This window comes from Amblyomma mixtum, chromosome 7, assembly GCF_055824585.1.
Source record: "Amblyomma mixtum isolate Tamu chromosome 7, ASM5582458v1, whole genome shotgun sequence".
NCBI lineage: Eukaryota > Metazoa > Arthropoda > Arachnida > Ixodida > Ixodidae > Amblyomma > Amblyomma mixtum.
The window spans coordinates 39,346,477-39,368,311 of NC_143018.1; the positions used below are offsets into that span (position 1 = coordinate 39,346,477).

The 21,835-nt window shown below is 51.6% G+C and overlaps 3 protein-coding genes across 7 annotated transcripts in view; 1 reads left to right on the plus strand and 2 right to left on the minus strand.

Moving 5' to 3' along the window:
* AdamTS-A (ADAM metallopeptidase with thrombospondin type 1 motif A) overlaps positions 1-21,835 on the plus strand; it is a 394,663-nt gene that overhangs the window by 306,153 nt on the left and 66,675 nt on the right. For 4 of the 5 annotated variants that reach the window (XM_089552346.1, XM_089552347.1, XM_089552348.1 and 1 more), the window contains one exon: positions 13,860-14,077. In XM_089552346.1, the coding sequence (XP_089408472.1) occupies positions 13,860-14,077 (218 nt within the window). Of the gene's footprint in view, positions 1-13,859; positions 14,078-21,835 lie in introns of those variants that run through there. The other variant, XM_089552350.1, reaches the window with a different exon arrangement.
* LOC149335742 (uncharacterized) lies at positions 113-7,755 on the minus strand. Its single transcript, XM_089552344.1, has 6 exons — positions 7,394-7,755; positions 6,767-6,855; positions 5,038-5,363; positions 3,649-3,812; positions 2,546-2,628; positions 113-309 (listed from the first exon to the last, which is right to left on the minus strand). The coding sequence occupies exons 1-5, from the start codon at positions 7,607-7,609 to the stop codon at positions 2,575-2,577; spliced, it is 849 nt and encodes a 282-aa protein (XP_089408470.1). The 5' UTR covers positions 7,610-7,755; the 3' UTR covers positions 113-309; positions 2,546-2,574.
* Positions 7,950-11,970, minus strand: LOC149335743 (uncharacterized). The gene is made up of 3 exons (XM_089553601.1): positions 11,962-11,970; positions 10,129-10,508; positions 7,950-9,364 (listed from the first exon to the last, which is right to left on the minus strand). Exons 1-3 carry the CDS (start codon positions 11,968-11,970, stop codon positions 8,509-8,511), a joined length of 1,245 nt encoding a protein of 414 aa, XP_089409727.1. The 3' UTR covers positions 7,950-8,508.

Here is a 21,835-nt window from a genome sequence, read left to right on the forward strand (position 1 = left end):
TACGAAATTCGCTGATCAGAACTGTGCTGCCACAACCCCAGTGGAAATATGGCTGTGCCGAAAAAAAAGGTGAAAGTCTGTTAAACTGGCGAGTAAATGGATGGAGACGTGATTTGCGAATCGTACGCAATCTATTTCTCGGCGAAACACAATAAAAATCGAGGACACGGTCGGCGTAGCCCCTTGACGACCGCGAGCGAGTCCGTGTTGGTGGTAGTCATCCCCATCAGGATCCGGTTCCAGGCAGGTAGTTCCAGGAGCCCGAATGGGGAGGCTCGGTAGCGGCCGGCGTTCAGGGGAGTTCGGATTCTGGGGAAGGAAAACAAGATTGGAGTTCTCACGTGCCGCCATGCAAACATGACAAAGGCCATTCTGAAAAGGAGCAAGAAACTACCTTTATTCAGAGATGATGCTCAACTTGCAAAAAAAAAAAAACAAAAGAAGGACGATTAAGATTCTCCTTAATGCCAAATTTGCGCGTAGCACTTCCGGTGTCTCGGCCTCTGTGGGCTTTAATGCTCGGTCGTCGGCACGTCTGGCGACGATATTAGTTCGATAGAAGGGTTAGTTGGAGACTACGATGTGCAACGCACAGCGAGAGAGTGTTGCAGTGTAACACGAGGCGTGATCGGCTGCGGCGATAGCCTAGTGCTCTGGTGCAGTGACCAGCTAAGCTGATCTGTTCTCTACTCGGCCGGTTCGAATCACAGTCGGGGCAATGTTTATTTTCATTTATCATGGTTTGGCTCGGTGTCAAACCAGGCACAACCGACGAACGGGCAAGAAAAGGAGAGAGCATAAGCTTTGTACCTAAGAGAGAAACAGAGAGAGGAAGAACGAAAGAAAGGAACGAAAGAAGGAAGGGAAAGAAAGAGCGAAGGAAGGAAAGGAAAAAAAATCTGTGGCTTAGCTTGGTTAAGCCCGGTAATTGCGAAAGCAATATCCGTACGCACGCCATGGTACAGCTCGTAGTGTAGCTGGTAGTGGTGCTTGTGGTTAGACTTGTGGTGATGCATTGGTTATACAATTCAATCCAATGCAATGCAATCCAAACCAATCCAATCCAATCTAATCCACTCCAATTCAATCCAATCCACTCCAATCCAATCGACTCCTATCCAATCTAATGTAATCTAATCTAATGTAATCTAATCCAATCCAATCCAATCTAATCCAATGTAATGCAATCAAGGTCAAATGAAGGTCAATGGTGGTCACCGCCGCGGCACGATGGTGGTCACCGGCCGCAGCACGCAACAGCGTGAAAGTGCAAGTAGTATTGCTTTCGCAATAAAAGAAGTTAAGAAAGGAAGTTTATTGTGCACTGAATTACATTCCAAGGAGCAATATACCACTTCGAGACCTTCATTCGTTTTTCGTTTGGGGCAGACGTAGTGCAGTAACTATTTGGAATTCGGCACATATGTATTGACAGCAAAACGTTTTAATAGGTTTACCTCGAGAAAAAGACGGAGTCTTCTCGAACCAAATCCGCGTTTTTGGGCCGGTTTACTAGCCAATGGAATGCAAAGTGCGCGCTTACTGTGGGACTGAGGAAAATGTGGACCAACGCCAGGTGTTGACCAACCTAGATGATACAATAAGCCTTGCCCTGCACCCAGCCTCAAACGAAGACTGACCAGTTTGTGCAGCAAACAGCGTTTCGCACACTTCCCGGCATTCCTGCGGGGCACGAACGGTACCTCGTTACACGTCTAGATCACCTTTATCGGACACTAAGAAATTAAGAGACTTGGCTGGCGTCTGCAGATTACTGCCTAGGTAAAATATGGTAACAGGTTACAGACTGTTTTCGCAAAGAAGAATCGGTGTGTACGCCAATGCCGTTTTTTTCTTTTTTTTGCGTGCGCGCGAGTCTGTTGCTAAACTATATCGCAATTGACTTCCAAACGAAGACCAGAGAGTAGTTTCAGTCGTGACGTCACTGGTTTGAAACTAGTGGCGGCAAGAAAAAAATTTCTACATCGAGTTTTCTCAGCTTTTCCTTCTGAACAATTATCAGCATAGCTAGAAAGCGGCATAGGATCGATTTCTCTGGGAATAAAAAAAATTGCAGAGCTAAGCTTACGGGCTTAGCGCATGAATCATCGATAGCTGTTATATTCTTGGTTTAGCCATTTAGGGTAATTCTCCGCTTCATAATCTGTTGTATTTTTTCGTCCTGTATATCTTGCCGCTTTTTGTTGCATTTTGTTCCTTGTAACCCACTCCCCTCTGGAATGCTTCGGCGAGTGAAAGTATGCGAAATAAGTACCACCCTCTCACCCTTTTACTTTCCTCGTGCGCTTGCCCTCTCCACTTATCCACATTTCAACTGTGGCAGGCATTTGAATATAATTTCACTGCGTTCTATTCAGTTAAGTTCATTAGGTAATTCAGGTCTTACCGCCGACGCTGATTCCACGGTGAAATACATGCAGGGCTATATGGCTAAACCAAAGCAATTGCAGTTCTCGCTGCAAAATACGATGGAGCTGTTCTCAGTGTGCTTTTAATAAGCTCGGAGCAGAGCTCTTGTGCGTACCTTCCGCCGTAGGCGCCTCCTCCTTGACCCTATGCTCCGGCGTGCGGCCCCACGCCGTAGCTCTCTGGCGCCTCCGCTGTAGCCTGCGAGTGTCCGCGAAGATGCTGGTTTGCATTTCAATGGAATAAAGGGATCAGCTTCCTCACACACACAGTGTACAACAATTGCTTACACGGCTTGCACTTCTGTGCCGCAAGGCGCGGCGACGTACCTAGGCTGAGCAGTAGTAGCTCCATACCCGGTGCCTTATCAGCGCTAAACGAAACCATCGCCGTCTGCGCGGAGTTCGTCGTACTAGAACGTTTGAGGCTTAGCGCTGACGTTTCCCGCCGCTCCGTGACGCAGCCGGCAAATGTGAACTCCGCGTCCGCAGTTTCAGGTGTGCGAGCGCGCGCTCCCCCTCGGGGCCGTATGCGCATGCGCAAATGGTGGTCGCGGGTACACGGTGGCGGCTTACGAAAGCGCTGAGCTTAAAACGCTCTATAGTGAGCCCAACTTTGCACCGACTGCTCTGATGGCGTATAGAGCCGATAAAAACAACTTCAAACAGATTGGTTGCCTCCCCACAGCTGTCCCCACAGCTGTCGCAGCAGTAATAAGTCTACCGTGACAACCTTTAATTGAAGTTCAAGCTGCCTTAATTTAGTGCGCCAAGTAGTCGACAACGCCGGGGGGGCATGGAGATATCTCCTCGCGTTCACTCATTCATTGACAAGTGGGAATTATTCACCTCGGACAGGGAGATTTTTTTGTTGTTGTTGGAACATTTCGGGTGTCCTTTTTAATTTCTCCCCGTTTATTTTGCTTGGTTTCAGCCTGCGATAGGTGTTATTCATTTCGGCTTTTGCCAGAGGCACTTCGAAAGGAGGAATTGAGGGAGTGGGTTTCTCCGGGTTGCTAACGAAGTTAGCTGTGTTCATGGCTACTACTTTCTATGGCGGTGTCCTGTGCCCGAGCTAGAATGGACGCACAGTGTTGCGCAATGCGTTCGCTGCGGCAATATTCTCGTATGCAGCGCAATGCACGGAAAAAGCAACAAGGAAGCAAGAAAGGTAGAGACTGAAACCCCACTGCAAAGTGCGCTTTGGCGAAATGAAACGTACCTCCACCGCCCTCGACGCGGGTGTCCCCTCTTGAAGCGGCCTTCGAGGGTCAGCAGCGGATATTCGCGGTGCTAATACCCGCAGCTGGGGCCTGCCACCGGTCGCGATCCCGAACGTCGGCAGGGCTGGCACCGGTGTCGGCGAATGCTCGCATTCGCCGGCTCCTGCGACAGAAAAGGCAGTCACAGTTGGTCACTATCGCAAGGGAAACACGGGAGAGTTGGGAACAGACGTGCCTTTGAAGTGCTCCCCGATCCGCCTTTTCGAGATCTTCGTGACAACTGCTGCAAACACTCTAGCACATAGCAGGTGTTTTGAACAAATTGTAGATGTAATAAATAATGATCAGTTTTTTTACGACAAGCAGATTTTCTGAACCAAACCTCAGCCACTCTCTCGTTCTGAATAGAAGGGTGAGGTCTTTGTTCGATTTGTCGGGAGCCTCGACATCCTTGCGCCGCCAAGGATGGTTGCAGAGGTTACCTGACCTTCTTTAAACCCTTTACCACAAGTCACTTCTAAAATCTTATATCTTTACTAGGTTGCACGAAATAACTTTTTAGGCCCATTACACCACCGCTGACTTACACTTTTGCATAACATCCTGTATAAAACAATTTTCTATACCCTGAGCTTGGCGCATGATAGCCTTAGCCGCTTATGCGCCATTAAACCCAACACAACTCATTACAGCGTACCATAAGGATATGGCTCTGTAGCGTCATGCTTACAACTCCGAAAATAATGGTCCTGGATTGTTCCGAATCCTCGAGCAATTGAAAAATTGGCACAGGCTTAGCTTGGTTAAGTCCGGAAGGTTGCGAAAGCAAATAACGATCAACTTTAGCGACTAAAGTAGTGAAAGGCGAAAGCCTAAGTGCTGCACGGAACGCCGGAATCAGCTTAAAGTGCTATTGAGGTATCCACTAAAACACAGTTGGTAAGGCGCCTTTCCTTTCCTCCAAATCAACGCAGTCTACAACGCTGTCTATGTCAGAGCGCATCAATGAACGCCGGAATTAGCTTAAAGTGTTATTGGGGTGTCCACTAAACCACAGAGCTGGTAAGACGCCTTTCCTTTCCTTCAAATGAACGCAGTCCCCTCTCTCACTGCTTGGGATCTGCGGCGCTCCGCGGCTACCGCTGGGACCACGCCGACGACTACAGCCGGGACCACGCTGAAGGCTCAAAACCTAGCGTAGTATTGCTTTCGCAATACTACGCGCCTTTGCGGGCGCATCGTGAGCGTGTTCAGGGAAGTCGTTGGACTGGACGACAGTCGCGGGCGCGTCGCGAATGGTTCTCGTTTGTAGATGAGTACCCCTCCTCCTCCCGTCTTATTTCCGACCGGATTTTGGCACTAGCCTAAGGAAGGAGACTCTCGCTCACCGCGGTGACACTGGGGCGTCTCCTCGGGCCCCTCGGAGACTCCGTGGGTGCCTTGGCCCGGCCGATGCTCCTCGGAGATCAACGTGGAAGGCGAGGTCCGTCCGAAGGCGGTGCAGAGACACCGGCATCCATTGCCGCCATTCACCACGTTCGCCGCCTTGGCGGAGTAGTTCTTCAGGAGCACCCGGCCGAGAGACGCTTTGACCACCGCCACCTCCCGCCGGCCGACCATGGGCCCCCCAGCCACAACCATCGCACAGAGGCGTCGGGGCTGCTCGCGGCTGCGCCGTTCCGGACGTGCGATGGACTGGCTAGCGCCGTCAACGCTGCAAGCACGAGAAGCAGACACTGCGCGTTATGCGAAAACTTCTCGCCGTACTTCCGGAGTTTCGGCGGTGTCTGTCTGTGTGAAGCCACTGAGTAACTAGCGTAACTCGCTCAATGGGTCAGTGGACGCCTTATAGTCGTGCTGCCGTCGGGCGGTGGCGTCCATCTACAAATGGAGGCCGTTATGAGCCTTTAATTTTGTCAAAATCAGCGGGTTCCAGACTGCGTTTTGAAGCAAAGAAAGGCACATAACTAGCTCCATGGGTCAGTGAACACCGCAATCGCTCTGAGGTACAGCCTTTGTCAAAAGTTTGGAGCCCAGGGGGTTTGCTTCTGAAGCACACTGTCTGGTTCGTAATGCATCTACAGCGCTCTAAATTTGCTGAAGGTAAGAAGATTTCTGGTCCTGCCTCCTCCAACGGGTAGCACTACCACGAATTTTACAGGAGGCCCACTGCGAGGCTTAGAAGCAAACCCCCTGGGCTCTAAACTTTTGACAAAGACTGTACGTGGCGGTGTCCACCTGCAAAAAACCTTGCTTCGCACAATATTTCGTGCGAAACGCTGAGCCGCCAGCCATATTATCCGACAGCGTATACAGCTCGTTCGGTCGCAAAAGCTGTAGGTGTCGGCACCGCATGTCGGAAGTAATGTGGGGCGGCGTAAAAACTGCCCCAGAATGTTCCCGATAGTCTCATACCATTCAGCGTTTCGTGCAGCATGAACTTACTAGTTAGAGCCTAGCTCGCGACAGGGATTCAGACCGGCGGCCTATAATCAGAGTTGGTTTGGTTTGGTTTATTGGGGTTTAACGTCCCAAAGCGACTGAGGCTATGAGAGACGCCGTAGTGGAGGGCTCCGGAAATTTCGACCACCTGGGGTTCTTTAACGTGCACTGACATCGCACAGCACAGGGGCCTCTAGAATTTCGCCTTCAAGAAATTCAGCCGCCGCGGCCGGGATCGAACCCACGTCTTTCGGGTCAGCAGCCGAGCGCCGTAACCACTGAGCCACCGCGGCGGGGCTATCAGAGTCCAGCGACATAATCGGGGGCTGTGTAAAAAAATATCTTATTATGACCGGTTCGGATGTTCAGCAATATAAGTGACTGCTACTGCGTCATTTCCTTTTTTCAAAAAGAAAAAAAAATCGATTTGTCCAACGGGCAAGAGCGTCGCGCCGAACGGGCGATGGCGTTCCGTGGACTCCATGACAACGCTGCAACACGCTGTGGCGTTCCACTCTTAAACGCGACTTGCTTAAGCGTCCTCCAAATTTTTTTTTAACTGCCTCATATTGTCCATGGCTGGGCATTTGAATCGGGAAGTTAAGAGCAACTCCCCCTCTGGGTGAACACTTGACCCGCGTCGCAATGGAAAGGAAAAGGATTCAGAATGCTCACCATCTGCGCTTCGTCAGCGCGGCGTTGCGTGGCTTGGGCGAAAACTGTAGTGGCAGCGGGAGCAGCTTCAGGTGCGTTGTCGGGAGCGCCTGCATGTATATGCAACGGCTTGCACGACTCACTGTAGGTCAGGTGGCGCAAGTTGGTTCTGCCGAATCCGTGGTATCACAACGTTGCGCGTGGTGCCGCCAAGATTAAAGAGGATTTCGCCCCCGTGAAAAAGCCTAGACGCACGGCGTCTCGCTTCGGTTACATCAAACACCAACTGTTGCAACGTCGACGCCTGTGATCGCGCGTTGCCTTGGGATAGCGGCTAAGTTGGAGGAGAGTTTCCACGCCGCAACTACTGGGACACAACCGGCACGGTTCGTGGGATGTACCCACGATGTGAGGCCTGTCCAGCGACGCAACGCTGTCCCGCGTTCTCTGAACGAGTTCACGATGAGTTCGTTAACGCGCTTTGATCTCCTACCTGGCGAGAACGCTGGCAAATGGCGTTGACGTTATTTGAGCGGCGACTGTGGCGCAACATCCTCAAAAGCGAACGCTATAAAGAGTGGTCAGTGTCTGAAAAAACACTGGCACAGTTTGATCAGGAGGGCTTTAAAGGCAACTGGACACACTTACCACCACGGTTGCAGCGGAATCCGGTTGCGCCGGGCTGTACTGGAGGCTGTCGTGGGAAGCCAGCTTGGAGCCACGCTCGAGCATCGCAGGTTGAGAACGCGTTCGTGGCTGCGGCGCCGCAGGGGGCCGTGAACGCCCCTGGGTTCTGTCCTGGCTTTCGCTGGACGAGCCCGAATAGTGCGTCCTGTCGTACGGGCCCGGCAATGGATCCACCATGACCACGGACGCTCTGAACACGGCTGGACGCGGCAGGCTGGCTCCCTGAATCGTCGGCTGACGTGGCTCTAGGCGTTAGGGCTAGCGGCTGCAAAGGCCGTCCGATCCAGGCTGACCGGAATTCGAAAATGGCGTCCGAGCCCTATCTGCTCTGGTATTGCTCTGGAACCTGCGCGAGACGGCATCGGATTGGATTGGAGTGAGGGTGTGCCCTGTAGTCGATGGCAATGGCACTGGCCAGTGCCGTCCGAGTATTCGTTAGGCGAGGAGCAGAAATGAAACGCTATGGTCGCAGGAATCTGCTTCAGTAAACATGGGGCGTCGAAAGGAGAATCCGGTAGTTTTTTTTTTTTTATGCGAAAGTTTCACTACGCTAAGTAAAGCCACGGACACCGCGTCTGGAGTTTTCACCTCCATTCGACCTTGATAGAGCAAAGGAAGGGGAATGTGTATAACTTGCCCCCTGCCACAGTGTAAACCTTAGTCGGGCTTTCAGCTACGAAACCGATGAAGAGCAGGAGCTTCGAAAGCAAAGGAAAGGCGCATAACTGGCCCCCTGGCTGCAGTGCCAGGAGTGCGCTGCAAGTGTTGGCGTTGACAACGTTGTGGCAGAAACGGCATTGAAGCCATAGCCCGTCGGCGTTCATTGTGTTCATTGGCGTTGACGTTAACGTTTTACACTCCGAGGATTTTAAGCAAAGTGCGCATAACTGGCTCCCTGGGTCAGTGGACGCCTGAATCGCGCTTTGAGGTACGTGGGGTGGTGAGAGATGTGGCCTGCATGCGTTCGCGCTCACAACGTTGGTGCAGACACGCGTCACTTCTGCAATAGGCCGCAGCGTTCATTGGCTGTTTATGAATTAAAACGCTTTATTAACAACTGTTTTCTTGTCGCCGCGCTAGCTTAAAGCGGCGGTTCGCCTCGCGGCAACGTCAGTGACGTCGATTAAACTTGACGCCGGGCCGTCGCCGCTATCCCGCCTGCTGTTGCGCCTTGGCCCTCCAACGGCCTTCTGAGGGGCCAGGCGCTCCGGTGTCCTCTTGCGGACTGCCCTCAAGCGCTGTCCCGCTCCGAACACGCCCACCAGTGGCCTTCCCATCTCCCAGGCCGTCGCGTCTCCGGGCTCCGTGCTCGTTACCGATCGCGAGGACGGAGCCGTCGGAATCGTCTCTACCCTCCTGGTTTGCTCGGTCGTCGGCTGCGTCTCGGTTGCGTCGGCCCGAGCGGGCTGATCGGCCGACTCCGTCTGCGTCTCGAGTGTACGCGTGGTCTGCGTCCCGAGATCATCGTCCTGCTTTAGGGACGCGGACGACACCATCTCCTGCGGCGTCACTGTGGACGCCTTGGCGCCGGGTTTCCGTCTGCCCGGCCCGATCTTGTACGCCACGAAGGCTCGGGTCGCCTTGCCGGCCAGTTTTTGCGTGAGCCCGCCGTCTGACTCGACGGTCTTGCCGTCGTCTGGCTGGCCGCCGGCTTCCCCGCCAGCGGCCGCCGGGCCGGTTACCGTCGACTGTGCGTCGGCGGCCGTGTGGTGGCTGCCTCGACCGGTGGCCGAGTCCGGCTCGGCGGTGGTGCTGTTGGGGCCGCCGTTGCAGCGGCACTCTGGCTCGCGCGTCGTCGCCTGCTTGGGCAGGATGTACTCGTGCGGTTCGTCGCTCTCGGAGTCGCCCGCCCGCAGCGACATGCTGATGACGCTGGCCGTGGCCACGGTCAGGACGACGGCCAGCACCGAGTACAGACAGAACTTGTTATTTCTGTTGGAGGGGAGAAAAAATAAATCGCACAAGAGAATGAAAAAATTATTGCTAAATGATCGATACTTTAGCGGTAATATAACTGTGCCTACGTCACATTCGGGGTGTCAAGAACATTGAGCAAAGTTTTAGGCGCACCCTCTCCGTCTTGTATGGGAGCACTCTGCTGTCTTTATCACAATGGTACCTAGTTCTACCGACGGATGACGTGTATGCAACCACTCACAAAAGCGCAGGTAATCTAGAAGCGACATATATACCACAGTGCTGGCTCGATCTCCCGACCGGCACATACCCACGCACCAAGGTAGACGACGTGTACAGACACAAAGGTAGACAGACTGATCCCAAGGCCGCGTGTTCGATCCCGGCCTCTGGGACCTTATTTCGATGAAAGCGAAATTACAAGCCGCGTCAGTACTGTGTGATGTCAGCGCACCCTAAAGTACCCGCGATGGCCTCAATTAATCCGGAGCTCTTCTCGTCCCTCATAGCCCATATGTGCCCATAAGTTGCCTTGAAATGTTAAGCACCACAGTTTAAAGTTTTATCTTCATCAGCCTGGCTACGCCCACTGCAGGACAAAGGGCTCTACCATGTATCTTTTCAATTGACCCTGTCCTTTGCCACTTGCGGCCACCGTATCTTCGCAAACTTCTTAATCTCATCCGCCCACCTAGCTTCCTTCCGGCCCCTGCTACGCTTGCCTCGTCTACGGTTTAGACAGGCACAAATATAATACAGGCGTCCCGCTCTCCCCTCACCGCTCTTCCTCGGTTCCAACGCCGGCGTCCACCGAGGAGGACCTCTTCCTGCGGCCCGCCGCCGGGTACACGGTGTCGCTGTAGAGGCGCACCCTGCGCCCTTTCAGCCGTGCCTCGATGGCGGCGCTGCTGGACGAGGTGCTGGCCGTGTCCAGCACGGCCCCGTCGTACTCGCGGAGGCTGGCTCCGCTGCTGGACGTGGTGGAGCTGGACGTGGAGCTGGAGGCGCTCTCGCTGGTCTCGCTCTCCGACGGCGGCGGCGGCGCAGCACGCGCTGCGGGTGCTGCTGCTGCCCGCGGGGCCGGTGGAGGCTGCTGCTGCTGCTTCGGAGCGTAGTCTCCGTGCGGCTTCACCCTGCCGCTCGCTGCTCCCGGTGTTTTCTGCGGCAATGCGGAGTTTGCTAGTTACCGCAGATGACGTGGACATTCAGGCCGCGGCGGTCTAATTTCGATGGAGGCGAAATGCTAGAGGCCCGTGTACTGCGCGATGTCAGTGCATGTTAAAGAACACCAGGTGGTCGAAATTCCCGGAGCCCTCCACTACGGCGTCCCTCATAGCCTTAGTCGCTTTGGGACGTTAAACCCCCATAAAACCATAAAAACAGATTACGTAGGCACTAGGGTGCACAACGGAGTAGATATGGAGATGCGGATTTCGCGCACGCGCGAAATTCTGCCGTCGTTCCCGGTCTCCAGGATTGCGACCAGGGGGACTTCAGTGCAAGCCATCTATGAAGGGGGATAATTTTCCCCGAATATGCGGCGTAAGGCTGGCACAAGATGGCGAGCCTGTCGCGTAACTCTGGAGGCTATGTCCCCTATCCCATATGGGCGCCAAAAAATCGAAATGGATCTGTGAAAACTTCAAGACGGAAGCGATGCCAGCAATAGACGGTTTGTTGTTGTAGATGTCTGACATAGACTTTGCGGGAAGACTATGTTCAGAGTGTGGATGCGTTACGGCAAGGAGGCCGGCCAGCCACTTGCGATGCTAGGCGAATCAAAGGAGGTGAAGTGCGATGATGTGAAATCACTTAGTGGACTACATATACATTTCACGGCGCATGAACTGATTCAAGATGCATCGGTCGCTATGTTTGCGTGCGTTTGATTGCGAGAACCGCATTTCTCGACCTCATCCGAAAGTCTGCTTTCTTCACCCACCTATGCAAACCGCCATGTGCTGCACAAGGAGACAGTAAGCTTTAAGAAATGCAATTTAACAATACTGCAGATTGGGCGAGTTGGTTAACATACATCTTGAAAAACGTGTTGTGTAGGGAAATTTACGAGGCATATAGTATCGCCAAGGCTCATAACACGTGCGTGGCCAAACCGTCCGTTACTATACGGGAAAAAGAGGTAGCTTATCTGGACAAGTGCTTTGCGTATTGATAGCAGGAGCTGGCGGTGACTGTTGTGTTTAGTTTTCTTCTTTTGGTTTTTGACCAACGATTTTATCGCACTTTCTTCCTTTATAATTCTACGTGTTTTCGAATAAACTTCCAGTTGTTAGTCAGCGCTCGTGTCGTCTACTCTTTCTGTCCTTGTGTGTCGCGCTAAATTTTTTCAAGATTTAAGAAATGCCTGAGCTTTGCCAAGACTTTCGACAAATTGGTTCGAGGAGAACGCCTTTTCAAAAAGGTACCCGAAGTACCAGCACGAGTCGAAAAATGACATTTCGCTGGTTATTCGGCGTGGTCCGATCGGCCATTATAAACACGGGCACACGACCGTGTGACGCTTCGTGGACAAAACCACAAGGGTGAGCCTAGGGTCTTTCAGGGAAAGTTCTCTTCTGCGGCTATCCCTGCGAAAGAGATAACGCGGTTACCTGCGCCATTGCGTCCTCCTCCTGGACTGACGTGGTGCCGCGGTCGGCGCTTCGGCGTGCTATCTTTGCGAAGAAGACCGAAGGGAATTCTTGAAGGACGTTCGCTCTGAGCAACGAATACCAAACCTAGGGCCAGGATCCCAGTGCGGTGCTCCTGGAGGCGACGACCGTGCGCACGAGACACGCGTGCTTTGGCGATATGGCCCCCTCTTTTGAGAAGAAGAGGAATGCTTCCTCTTATACTTCTTCTTCCGCGTTTTCTTTTAAATATGTAACTATCTCCAGTGTCGGTATGTGCCATCTTTTCAAAGGCTAACAACAACAACAACATGTAACTATCTAGTGCACCCTACCTGGAGAGCGCGGCGAAATGAAAAATTTGGTTTGGTTTTGATTACCTTCTTTTGAGCCACTGCCGGTTAACGCCTTCTTCTAGGCCGGTTTCCCATACTGGGTAGGAACTACATGCTTTGAGGCCGTGCCGAAAAAGAATTGAGGGGCGAACACGGCGTGGCCTTTTGCCGAACACGCCCTCTGGGCTCATTACCCACATTTGTCCCTTGTACATCCAGGTGGGGAGCATTGAGAAAAGGTACAGTCTTGGCCAAAACTACTAAGGCCACAGCGTTCCGCTTCAGCGAAATGAATGTGCCTAGAATGCTCCGTTTAGCGGATCATTCAAAACGCAGGTCAAGCAGGGAGCTTCTCCACCGCAAGAAGAAACCTTTTGCTAGCATTTTAAAGTCATTCGGTCTTAAGTAGTGACGTAATGGCTCTCTTATGCGGCTGAAGCGAAAAGCCCTTTGCCTTAAGACTTTTGACCAAGACTGTACATGTGTACATCTATATATTACCCGTCAGTAGTTGAAATACGCACGTCGTGTAAACAAGCGTACTGTGCGAAGCAAGTTCGATATGGTCGCAGTGTCCATGGCATGTATAGTATACTGGGAACAGAGGTTTCATGGACGCGTAAGCAGCTACCGAAACACATAGCTCTTTCCCTGGCCGGCTGCTCGAGATCACAGTTGTGAAGGTGAAAGTCGGACGCACAGATCTAATGCGCAAGTGAACAGCGCAGAACGAAGGGGCAAGACTGGAGACAAGCGCCGTCCCTTTGTTCTGCACTTGTTCACTCCCACGTGGATAACCAACATGCCCAAGCTGTTACTCTCACGTCACTAATCTGTGGTAGTGAAATCAGGTGATTGTTGACAGGCATGGTAACTGTGTGCCTTGATCTGTTTTTTTTTTGCGCTTTCTGGAGACATATCTGAGACAGTAGTCGGGAGTCCAGTTCAGTTCTGGTTATTATCTGAAATGTCCTCCGTAAGGGAACATTGCGTACATATGGGGTGGGTTTTTATACAATCAGAGTAAAAAATTACACTAAGTGATGACTGAACAGAATGGTGAGCTACAACTTTGTAAAAATGAAGACGGGCAGCTGGTAGCAGCGCTGTCGCGGGGAGGGTCGTTTCAGTCTGTGACGGTTCGGAAGAAAACGGAGGCAGTGAAGGCGGCAGTCCGAGTATGTGGGAACTTGAAGCTGTGGGCTCATGAGCTGAGATGTGCGTGCAGCTGTACACTTATGTGGCCCATGCGCAGCATTGTGACCTCTGACGAGAACCCCAGGTGGTCGAAATTTCCGGAGCCGTAGTGAAGGGCTCCGGAAATTTCGACCACCTGGGGTTCTTTAATGTCAGTGCACGTTAAAGAACCCCAGGTAGTCGAAATTTCCGGAGCCCTCCACTACGGCGTCCCTCATAGTGCTTCGGGACGTTAAACCCCAATAAACCAAACCAAACATAAACCAATTTCACTTCGTGCATGCGGGGCTCTGCTGTGCACGTTGTTTTCCTGGCCGCTCACGCTGGTTTGCCCGCTTCTGTCTGCAGGAGAAGCCGAGGACGAGCCTTCCAACTCGACGACCGCGCACCACCAGCATCATCACCAGCACGGCCATGCCGGTGGGAGCGCGAGCCACCGGCGGCGGCGCCGCAAGCGTTCCTACTCGATCGAGCAGCACGTCGAAGTACTGGTGGCGGCCGACAGCAAGATGTTGCGGTACCACGGCAAGAACCTCAAGCACTACATACTCACGCTCATGGCTGCGGTGAGTGCGGCGCACGATGCGTGCATGCAGGCGTGCCGCTGTGTCCTCTTTGCTGCGATAGCATTAGAAGCCAGTGCGAAATGGCGTCGTCCGTCGTAAAATTCGCCCATTGGCTAGAGGCAAGTGACGTCGCCAGACCGGAGCATTCCCATTGGCTGGAGGCAAGCGACGCCGCCAGACCGAAGCATTGGCTGGAGGGAAGTGACGTCACCAGACGGGATCATTCCCCTTGGCTGGGGGAAGTGACATTACCAGACCGGAAATGACGTCACTTCGCCCAGCCCATGGCATTGCTCCCGCCTGGTGACGTCACTTACCTCTAGACAATGAAAATGTTCCGGTCTGGTGACGTCACTCGCCTTTAATCAGTGGGTGAATTTTATAAATGACTTCACTTCCGGCAAAAGCATCAACAGGGGCTAACGGTGTCGCATTGCCAGCACATAATAAAGTTAGATGCCTCTCTGAATTTTTCCTTCTTCCTTTCGCTCCCCTTATTTATAATCTTTCCTTTTCCCTTCTTCCCCTTTTCATTAGTTTTTTTGTACCTACACTTCCTTCGTTTACTTCATCATGCTCCCCTTTTTCGCGGGCATGATTTCGTTAGTATATTAGGTAATCTTCATACAATGAACAAGCGGGTATCTTCCGCATAAGCCATGGCTCCTTTACTGCGTGGCACCTGTCCTACTCTGTGGCACTCCATGACGCGAAGTATTGCAGGCAAGACGAAGCGCCGAAGTGGGGCGTTGGCTGTCGACAGCGCTTTCTTGTGGTTTTGGCTGTCTTTTCATCCACTTATTTGAGCTGGGCACTACGGAGGGATGGCGTCACTGTCAACCTAATGCGTCTCAAAAGAAGGGCGCCCTCGAAGTCCTGCCACCCAAGCTCATTTCGTTCTGGTGAACCCAAGAGTGGGAGCATATCTGGGGCGTTCGTTGATGTGCAGGCTTCGCTACAATTTATTCCCCAGTAGGAGCTTCGGATTAGGAAGAGCGTTTTTCCTCCATTGTAGCTGCTACGAGCTCCACGCAGACAGGAAAGAGACGAAAAGACTGAACTGTAGTTCAAGGCTCGTTTATTGCATGTTTATGGTCCAAGAATAAAAAAACTCTGGAATACAGAAGTCGGTCCCACAGTCAGAGACTGTGGACGGGACTATAAACGTCTATAAACGTCTGGTATGCGAAACCATAGCGCCAAAGCATCGGAGAGAGTGCCGAGAAAGCATTTGCTGTCTTCTGACATCGAGGCAGGCATAAGTGATGCCCTTAATTCTGGGAGTAAGTTGCAAGAGTAGAATGGTACATAACCGATGTAGTAGTTGGCGAGTGGATTAAATAGAAGCAGGCATGTCGACTCGCTGGATGTACTCTAGCAATGCGTCCGATATCTTCCTTGTGCGCGGTCCTCCTCTGAGAGCATCAAACAGATTGTAGGAGCATCTTTGCTTTTCTGTCCATGTCATTCAGGATCGCATGGAGGTTGGGGGTCAGTGTCATAAATTCGCAAAAGGGGTATCTTGCAATGTGGTCCAGAAAGGGGCCCACGACCCGGCGTGCCACACTCTTAAACACGAATGGAGTAAAAAGAGAGTAAGCTGTCTAGTGTACTCCTTTTTTTATAAAAGGGAGTGTGCTAGAGGACAGACAACTAGAGTAAACTACTCTATACTCAAATACGCCTATATGGCAGTAAAAGTGGAGTAAGCTGTCCTGTAGTGCACTTCTTTTTTTATAAAAGGAGTGTGCTTATAAAAGGGAGTAAGCTGTACTATAGTGAACTCTTTTTTTTTATATAAAGGAGTGTGCTTATAAAAGGGAGGAAGCTGTCCTGTAGTGCACTCCCTTTTTTATAAAAAGGAGTGTGCTTATAAAAGGGAGTAAGCTGTCCTCTAGTGCACTCCCTTTTTTATAAAAAGGAGTGTGCTTATAAAAGGGAGTAAGCTGTCCTCTACTGCAATCCTTTTTTTATTAAAGGGAGTGCGCTAGAGGACAGCTTGCTCCCTTTTTACTCCTATATGGGCGTATATGTGTATACAGTGTAGTTTAGTCCCGTGGCGCGGCTGTTCGGAGTGCTGGTCTCTCGTCGCGCGGTGCACCTGCGACGGCCAAAGGCGGCCGAGACAAGACCGCGCCTTCTCCCCTGGCGCGGTAATCCGCGCGGCGGCGGCGACGTGTGGCGCCTCAAAACGTTACTCTGACGAAAAGCGGTCTACACCCTGTGACAGGCGCCGCGGCGTTCTTGGACGCTGCCCAAGCAGATTGACGTATGAAGCGCTCCCGGGGCGAGCTCCTTGTAACGCGGGCCCACTTCGTTCGGCTGTCGACTGCGTCACGGCTCGCGCCGCAGTGCAGTTCGGCGTCAGCCGCGCTTGCGTCATAACTTTGTGGTCGCTTTTCAAAATGTCCCGCCGCGCGTCTTCTGGACGTTATTGATCTCTATGTTTCGCTTGCCCGGTTAGCGTCAGCCGAACTTGCTGAAGCGAGGATCCCTGCAAGATTTCCCACACCTTTCTTTGTGTTTGTATGACTGGTGCCCGGGAAAGCGAGGATCGTGCAAGAGGCGGCAGTGCGCGGGGTGCAGCCATGCGTTTTGTTCAAGCCGTCCTGCTTTCTCCGTTCTCTGAATTCACAGGCGTCTCACGGGAGCCGCAACTAATGGGGGAGGTTCGCCACTGATATCTCCCGAAGGACGTGCTGAAAGCAAGAGGAATTCGCAATTGACTGTAGAACGAGAAGTTGGTAACTTTTGTTATGAATCACAGCGAAACGACAACGCGAAAAAAGTGGCCGGCCAGAAAAGACGAAGCAAGAAATTACTGACTAATCGTGTTTTTTTTTTTTCTCCTGATGTGACGTTGCTGCCCTCTTGCTGATCAGAATAACCCTACATTTCATCCTCCCCTGATGCTCGTTAGTGGCGAAGAAGGAGCTTCAGCCTACCGCACAACACCAAGATCTTTAGCTCGCATCGAAGTCTCAGTACGTATATCAAGCGACGCTTCGCTGTCTTCCGCCTTGCGCACAATAGAGGCTACAGCGGAACATATACTGTAAACGTATGCCGGTTGAGCGGACGCCTCTTGCTCAGGCGCCCTGGCAGGGGCGGTTCTGGTGGGAGGGGGGGGGGGGGGGGATAGCGGGCACTGCTCGTAAGCAGCCTGTGTCCGGTGAACTGGAATGCCCCTGCGGTATAGTACGCTATGCTAAAGGCCTCCATTGTCAGATTCGGCACGTGACGTTACGTGACGGCGAAGGTACGCTCGAAACTCTTCAGGGCGAAGGGGAATGACAGCGCAAGATGCGCTGCTCTTCACGCCGCCGCCTCCACGGGCGCACCTATTCCATGCCGCACCCTGACCTGGACAGGACGTCGGAAATACTGAAGAGGGACGATAGTTAGGAGAGCTGGGTGTACTTTCTTGCTGCTGCAGCACTATGTCGCAGAAGGGCTTGATCGCAGATGATAGTCTTTGCCAAAAAATTCAAGGGGCACTTTGGCTCTCTAAAGTGCTGCAAGGCGAAAGCGTTTCCTGGCGCACTGTTTGTTTTTATTTACTTTTTTATTTTTCGCATTTCGTTTTTTAATTTATTTTTCGTTCCTTTTCTTAATTTTATTGTTTCTTGTTTTTATTTCCACATCTTATTTTTATTTTGTTTTTATTTTTGTTTATTTCCTTATTTTTATTTTTATTCTCCTTTTCTTGACTTTACTCCTTTTATTTTATTTATGAAGCCCATGCATTCACTAGATGCGCCTTTATTCATGCTGGAACCTTGAGCCTTTTAAGCAGTGACGCCGAAAGGCGGACAAATCTGCCGACGCGTCTGTCGACACTCCTGCCGACGCGTCTGCTAACGACAGTATGAGGCATTAAAGGCTTTCGCCTTAAAATATACAGCTCACCGGATTAGTTGCTGGGCAGTGTGGTATGGTCACTTTGCACTGCCGGCGTTATATCTCAACAATGAAATGACTTCTTGTCCGTATACCTCTCCGTAATTTACAATTTCCAGGGTCGCTAGAGGTCCTCACTGCGCGGCTTGGAAGCAAAGTCTTTAAGCTCTATACTTTTGACAAATACAGCACGTCAGAAATCGCGTTCGCATACTTCTTACGGCTCTAGCTACCTCAAGAACTTTCTTGTTTGGTAGCTGGCATACGTGGCAGTTTTCGGCTACTTTCAGCGACCGAGGCCTTAGACATTCGGTCTAGCGGTTGTTCCGTTGCATAGGCTCTCAATCTGTGAATGAATTAACGAGTCGGAGGTTGAAGTGCTCAGCGAACAAACTACTGAAGCGTCCATGTGGAGCAAAAAGGTTAATGTGAATTGATGATTGAGCTGGTCGACTGGACGAATTTGTAAAAGTAGAAAACCAAGGAACCCCTTGATTAGCGTACCGCATGATGGAGCGTCCTATTGCAATCGACAAATTAAGAATGCGAACATTGTTCGCGTCAATTCATTGTGGTGTGCATCTCGTACTCTGCTGCCTGGCTTGTTCGCTGCATATTCGCGAGATATTCGGGACAGTTGAGGTCACCTCGCGCGGCTTACGCAGACTATAGGCCTTTCCCCTCTCGCCTCCTTGGCTGCCAGAGCCACAGAAGGGAGAGCCTGGCGGTTTTGCCTCGACGACGTAGCACTCGCGCACCTAATTCCGATGCTCCAGAAACAGCCTGGACTGAAATCCAGCCTTCCGGTGCACTGCATTCCAGGAGGGCAACTCTCTGTCCGCACGACAGACGCGGCGTTGTCTCTCTCCCTCTCTCTCCGCTCGGGGAGCTCCCAACGGGAACCGCGGGCCGTGCGCCTGTGACCGGGGACTCTCCCGTGAATGATTTAAAACGGCTGCCCCCTCCCCCAACCCGTTTTTCCCTTTCCTCCGCTTTGCAACCTGTCTCGTCGCCGAAAGACAGACCGCTGCCCCGCCCAGTCTCTTTGCCGTCCCAGAATAGGGTGGACCCCCCCCCCCCCCCCCCCCCCCACCTCTTCGTCAGAAATTCGGTCGGCAGTCGTGTCTCCGACCGGAGCTCTCTCCCTCCCTTCTTCCCTTTCTCGTTGGCGTCTTTCGACCGTAGGGTGTGTGCTTCATTGCGCGAGTTATGGATGCGTCTCCCTGCCTGCCTGCTGGCCCGTCCGTCGCGTCTCGTCGAGTCCCGGAGATACTTCATATCGCGAGCACGGACGTGTCGCGGAGCGTTGCGCAGTCCCAAACCTATACCGACTCGAGACTGGCGAAGAAAAAAAAGAAGTGGAACGGAGCTGAGTGAAGCGTTCGTCGGCTCCGTGTAAATCTCTCCGGCCGTTTTCTATTTGCACTGGCCGCCGAGTGTTTAGGTCCCCCATTTGTTTGTTTGGCGTGCCTGGCCGTTCTGGGGTAAAACCCATTTGGTGGCCGGTCCGCTCAGTGTAGACTTTGGCAGTTACCGTGCCTCTCCTATTTTTTCTTCCTTTTTCCCCCCACCTTTCTCTCGTAACATCTCCGCGCGCCTTACTTAACGCTAACGCTGTTTTGTTTATTTTTTTTACGATTTTCTTCGTTTTTGCGTTCTTTGGTTTTTTTTTTGCGTTTGTGCGAGTGAGTTGGACGACAACGGTTCAGCTCCTACGCGGTTGCCGAAAACCGAGGGGGGCCCGTTCTTGAAACTCTCGATGTTACGTCATTCGTGCGTCGCGGAAGAAAGAATGCGCGCCTCGGAACGGACTCTCGTAAGTCGCGGCTGCCGTGTCACTTTTGCCGAAGTTCGACGAACCGTGCGCATTTATGTGCGCCTTTTCTTAGCGCTGGGCGCTGTCAGCAACGCCGTTACGACGTGCTAAGAAAACGTGCTGATTTATTTTCTTTCAAAATCCGCATCCGACGAAACGATCGAGAGTAGTACACTCGAACCTCGTTATAACGAAACTGTTTATAACGAAATAATGGATATAGCGAAGGAATGACGGTTCCCCTTGGAAGCTCGGTCAGCACCGACTATAACGAAGCTACGGCTATAACGAAGCAATCTCCGGTCCCCTTCAATTCGTTATAGTGAGGATCTAACGTAGTTGGTTACAGGCAGCGTGCCCCCCCCCCTCCATCGGTCATAGTTATGAACTGCTGCTTTAACCCAATTTCTTCGCGTTAAGGACAATTATTAAGACTAAAGGCTGCGCTGTTTAATTTGTGCAGACTGCGTGAGCAGGTGCCCTCGGAAGTTTTCGGAGAACGAAAATTACACCATAGTTTAAACAACATAGTTTAATGGCTTGAATGTATAATCATGCAGTCATAAGCTGAAGTGTATTTTTCACTTCTCTGCGTGTACTGCATTGCCCACCCCTCAGTTCTTGGCTTGAGCCTCTATAGTCGGATATAGCTCAAGTCTGCAGTGAAGCTCCGCCCACATTCAGCCTCCGCGCACAGGATTCCTCCACGACGAAAAGGTAGTCCGCTGCTTAAACGTTTCTTGTTGCCTCAACAAGAAGATTATCACAAGAAAAAGAGTATGAGCTCTAGAATTTTGATACATGGATTGTTTGATATAGTGAAACATTAAAAGGGTGATTTCGTTTATCGTTGTGACTGGCTAGCGGAGTAATACAGGACGCCGCTAGCCGCGGCCCAGTGTTAGCAACTTCTGTTTTTTTTTTTTTTAAAGTTGTATCCTACTATAGGCAGCGAGGAAATTTAGGTCTTCGTGATTTCGGTGTTACAAATGCCTTTCTGACCCCCTGTACCTGCTACAGGATGCATGCAAGACCCATCTTCTATTAAGTTTTTTTTTGTTTGTACGACGTTCCATAAACCTTCGACTGCGAAAACGGAAGGCGCTGGCTACGTATCGAATCTGTGCCGGCTCGATTTAGGGATGTGACTTTGGACGTTTTTGTGAATTATTTTTCTCCAGTTCGACGCGCCGCGATGTGTGAGTGGCTGCAGCGATCTGCTGTTCAGCACTGAGTCGCGGTTTCGATCACCGCCGCGGCAGCCGCACTAAAGTAGAGGTGAAGCTCAAGAACGTCCGTACTCCGAGACTGAAGTGAACGTTTCTTCTATACTGTCAAAACTAAGTCCAAGCACTCCACTACTGTGGCCCGCTTTTTGTAAGGCTTCATTCATAGCATTATTAGTGAATTAAATCGAGTCAAGTAAATTGAAATTAAAATTTTCCACATGAAATACGCTTCCCCTTTAGTTTAAATGAATGCGTTAGCAATTCTCCTCGAACGCCAGCGTGTCAGCAGCAGATGCGTTTCGTGACGTGGAAGATGAGGCTGTGTCTCCTGACATTATATTACGCATGCAAAGGCTAGGCAAAATCATGCGTACCCACCTTTCCTCCTCATTTCAAATGGTCGATACGTGCAGGGTGCCAAAGCTCACTCAAACGTTAAAATAGCCACAGCCTGGGCCGTAACTGTTGAGGCAGCTGTGACTGCCTTCAATTTCTCCTTTGCGCCGTAAAAAACCCATTATCATCATCGGGTTTAATTTCAACTATACTTGAGGTGCATACCTATGCATTCGAGCGCACGTGTTTGCATTCTCTGAAATATGGCATTAATTTTCGCGTTAGGGTGCACTCCAAGTGATGTTTGCGAAGCCACAAAACTTGTGAAAGCTTGTACAGTTACTCGCAAAGGTTTACGGAGCACGGAAGCTGTGAAAGAGCTTCATATCGCGCTACAGTCTAAGCACTGCTGAGAACCGAGGCGACTTCAATGTCCCGATAACTTACGTAGACACCTGTACGTCTGGACGCCTGAGA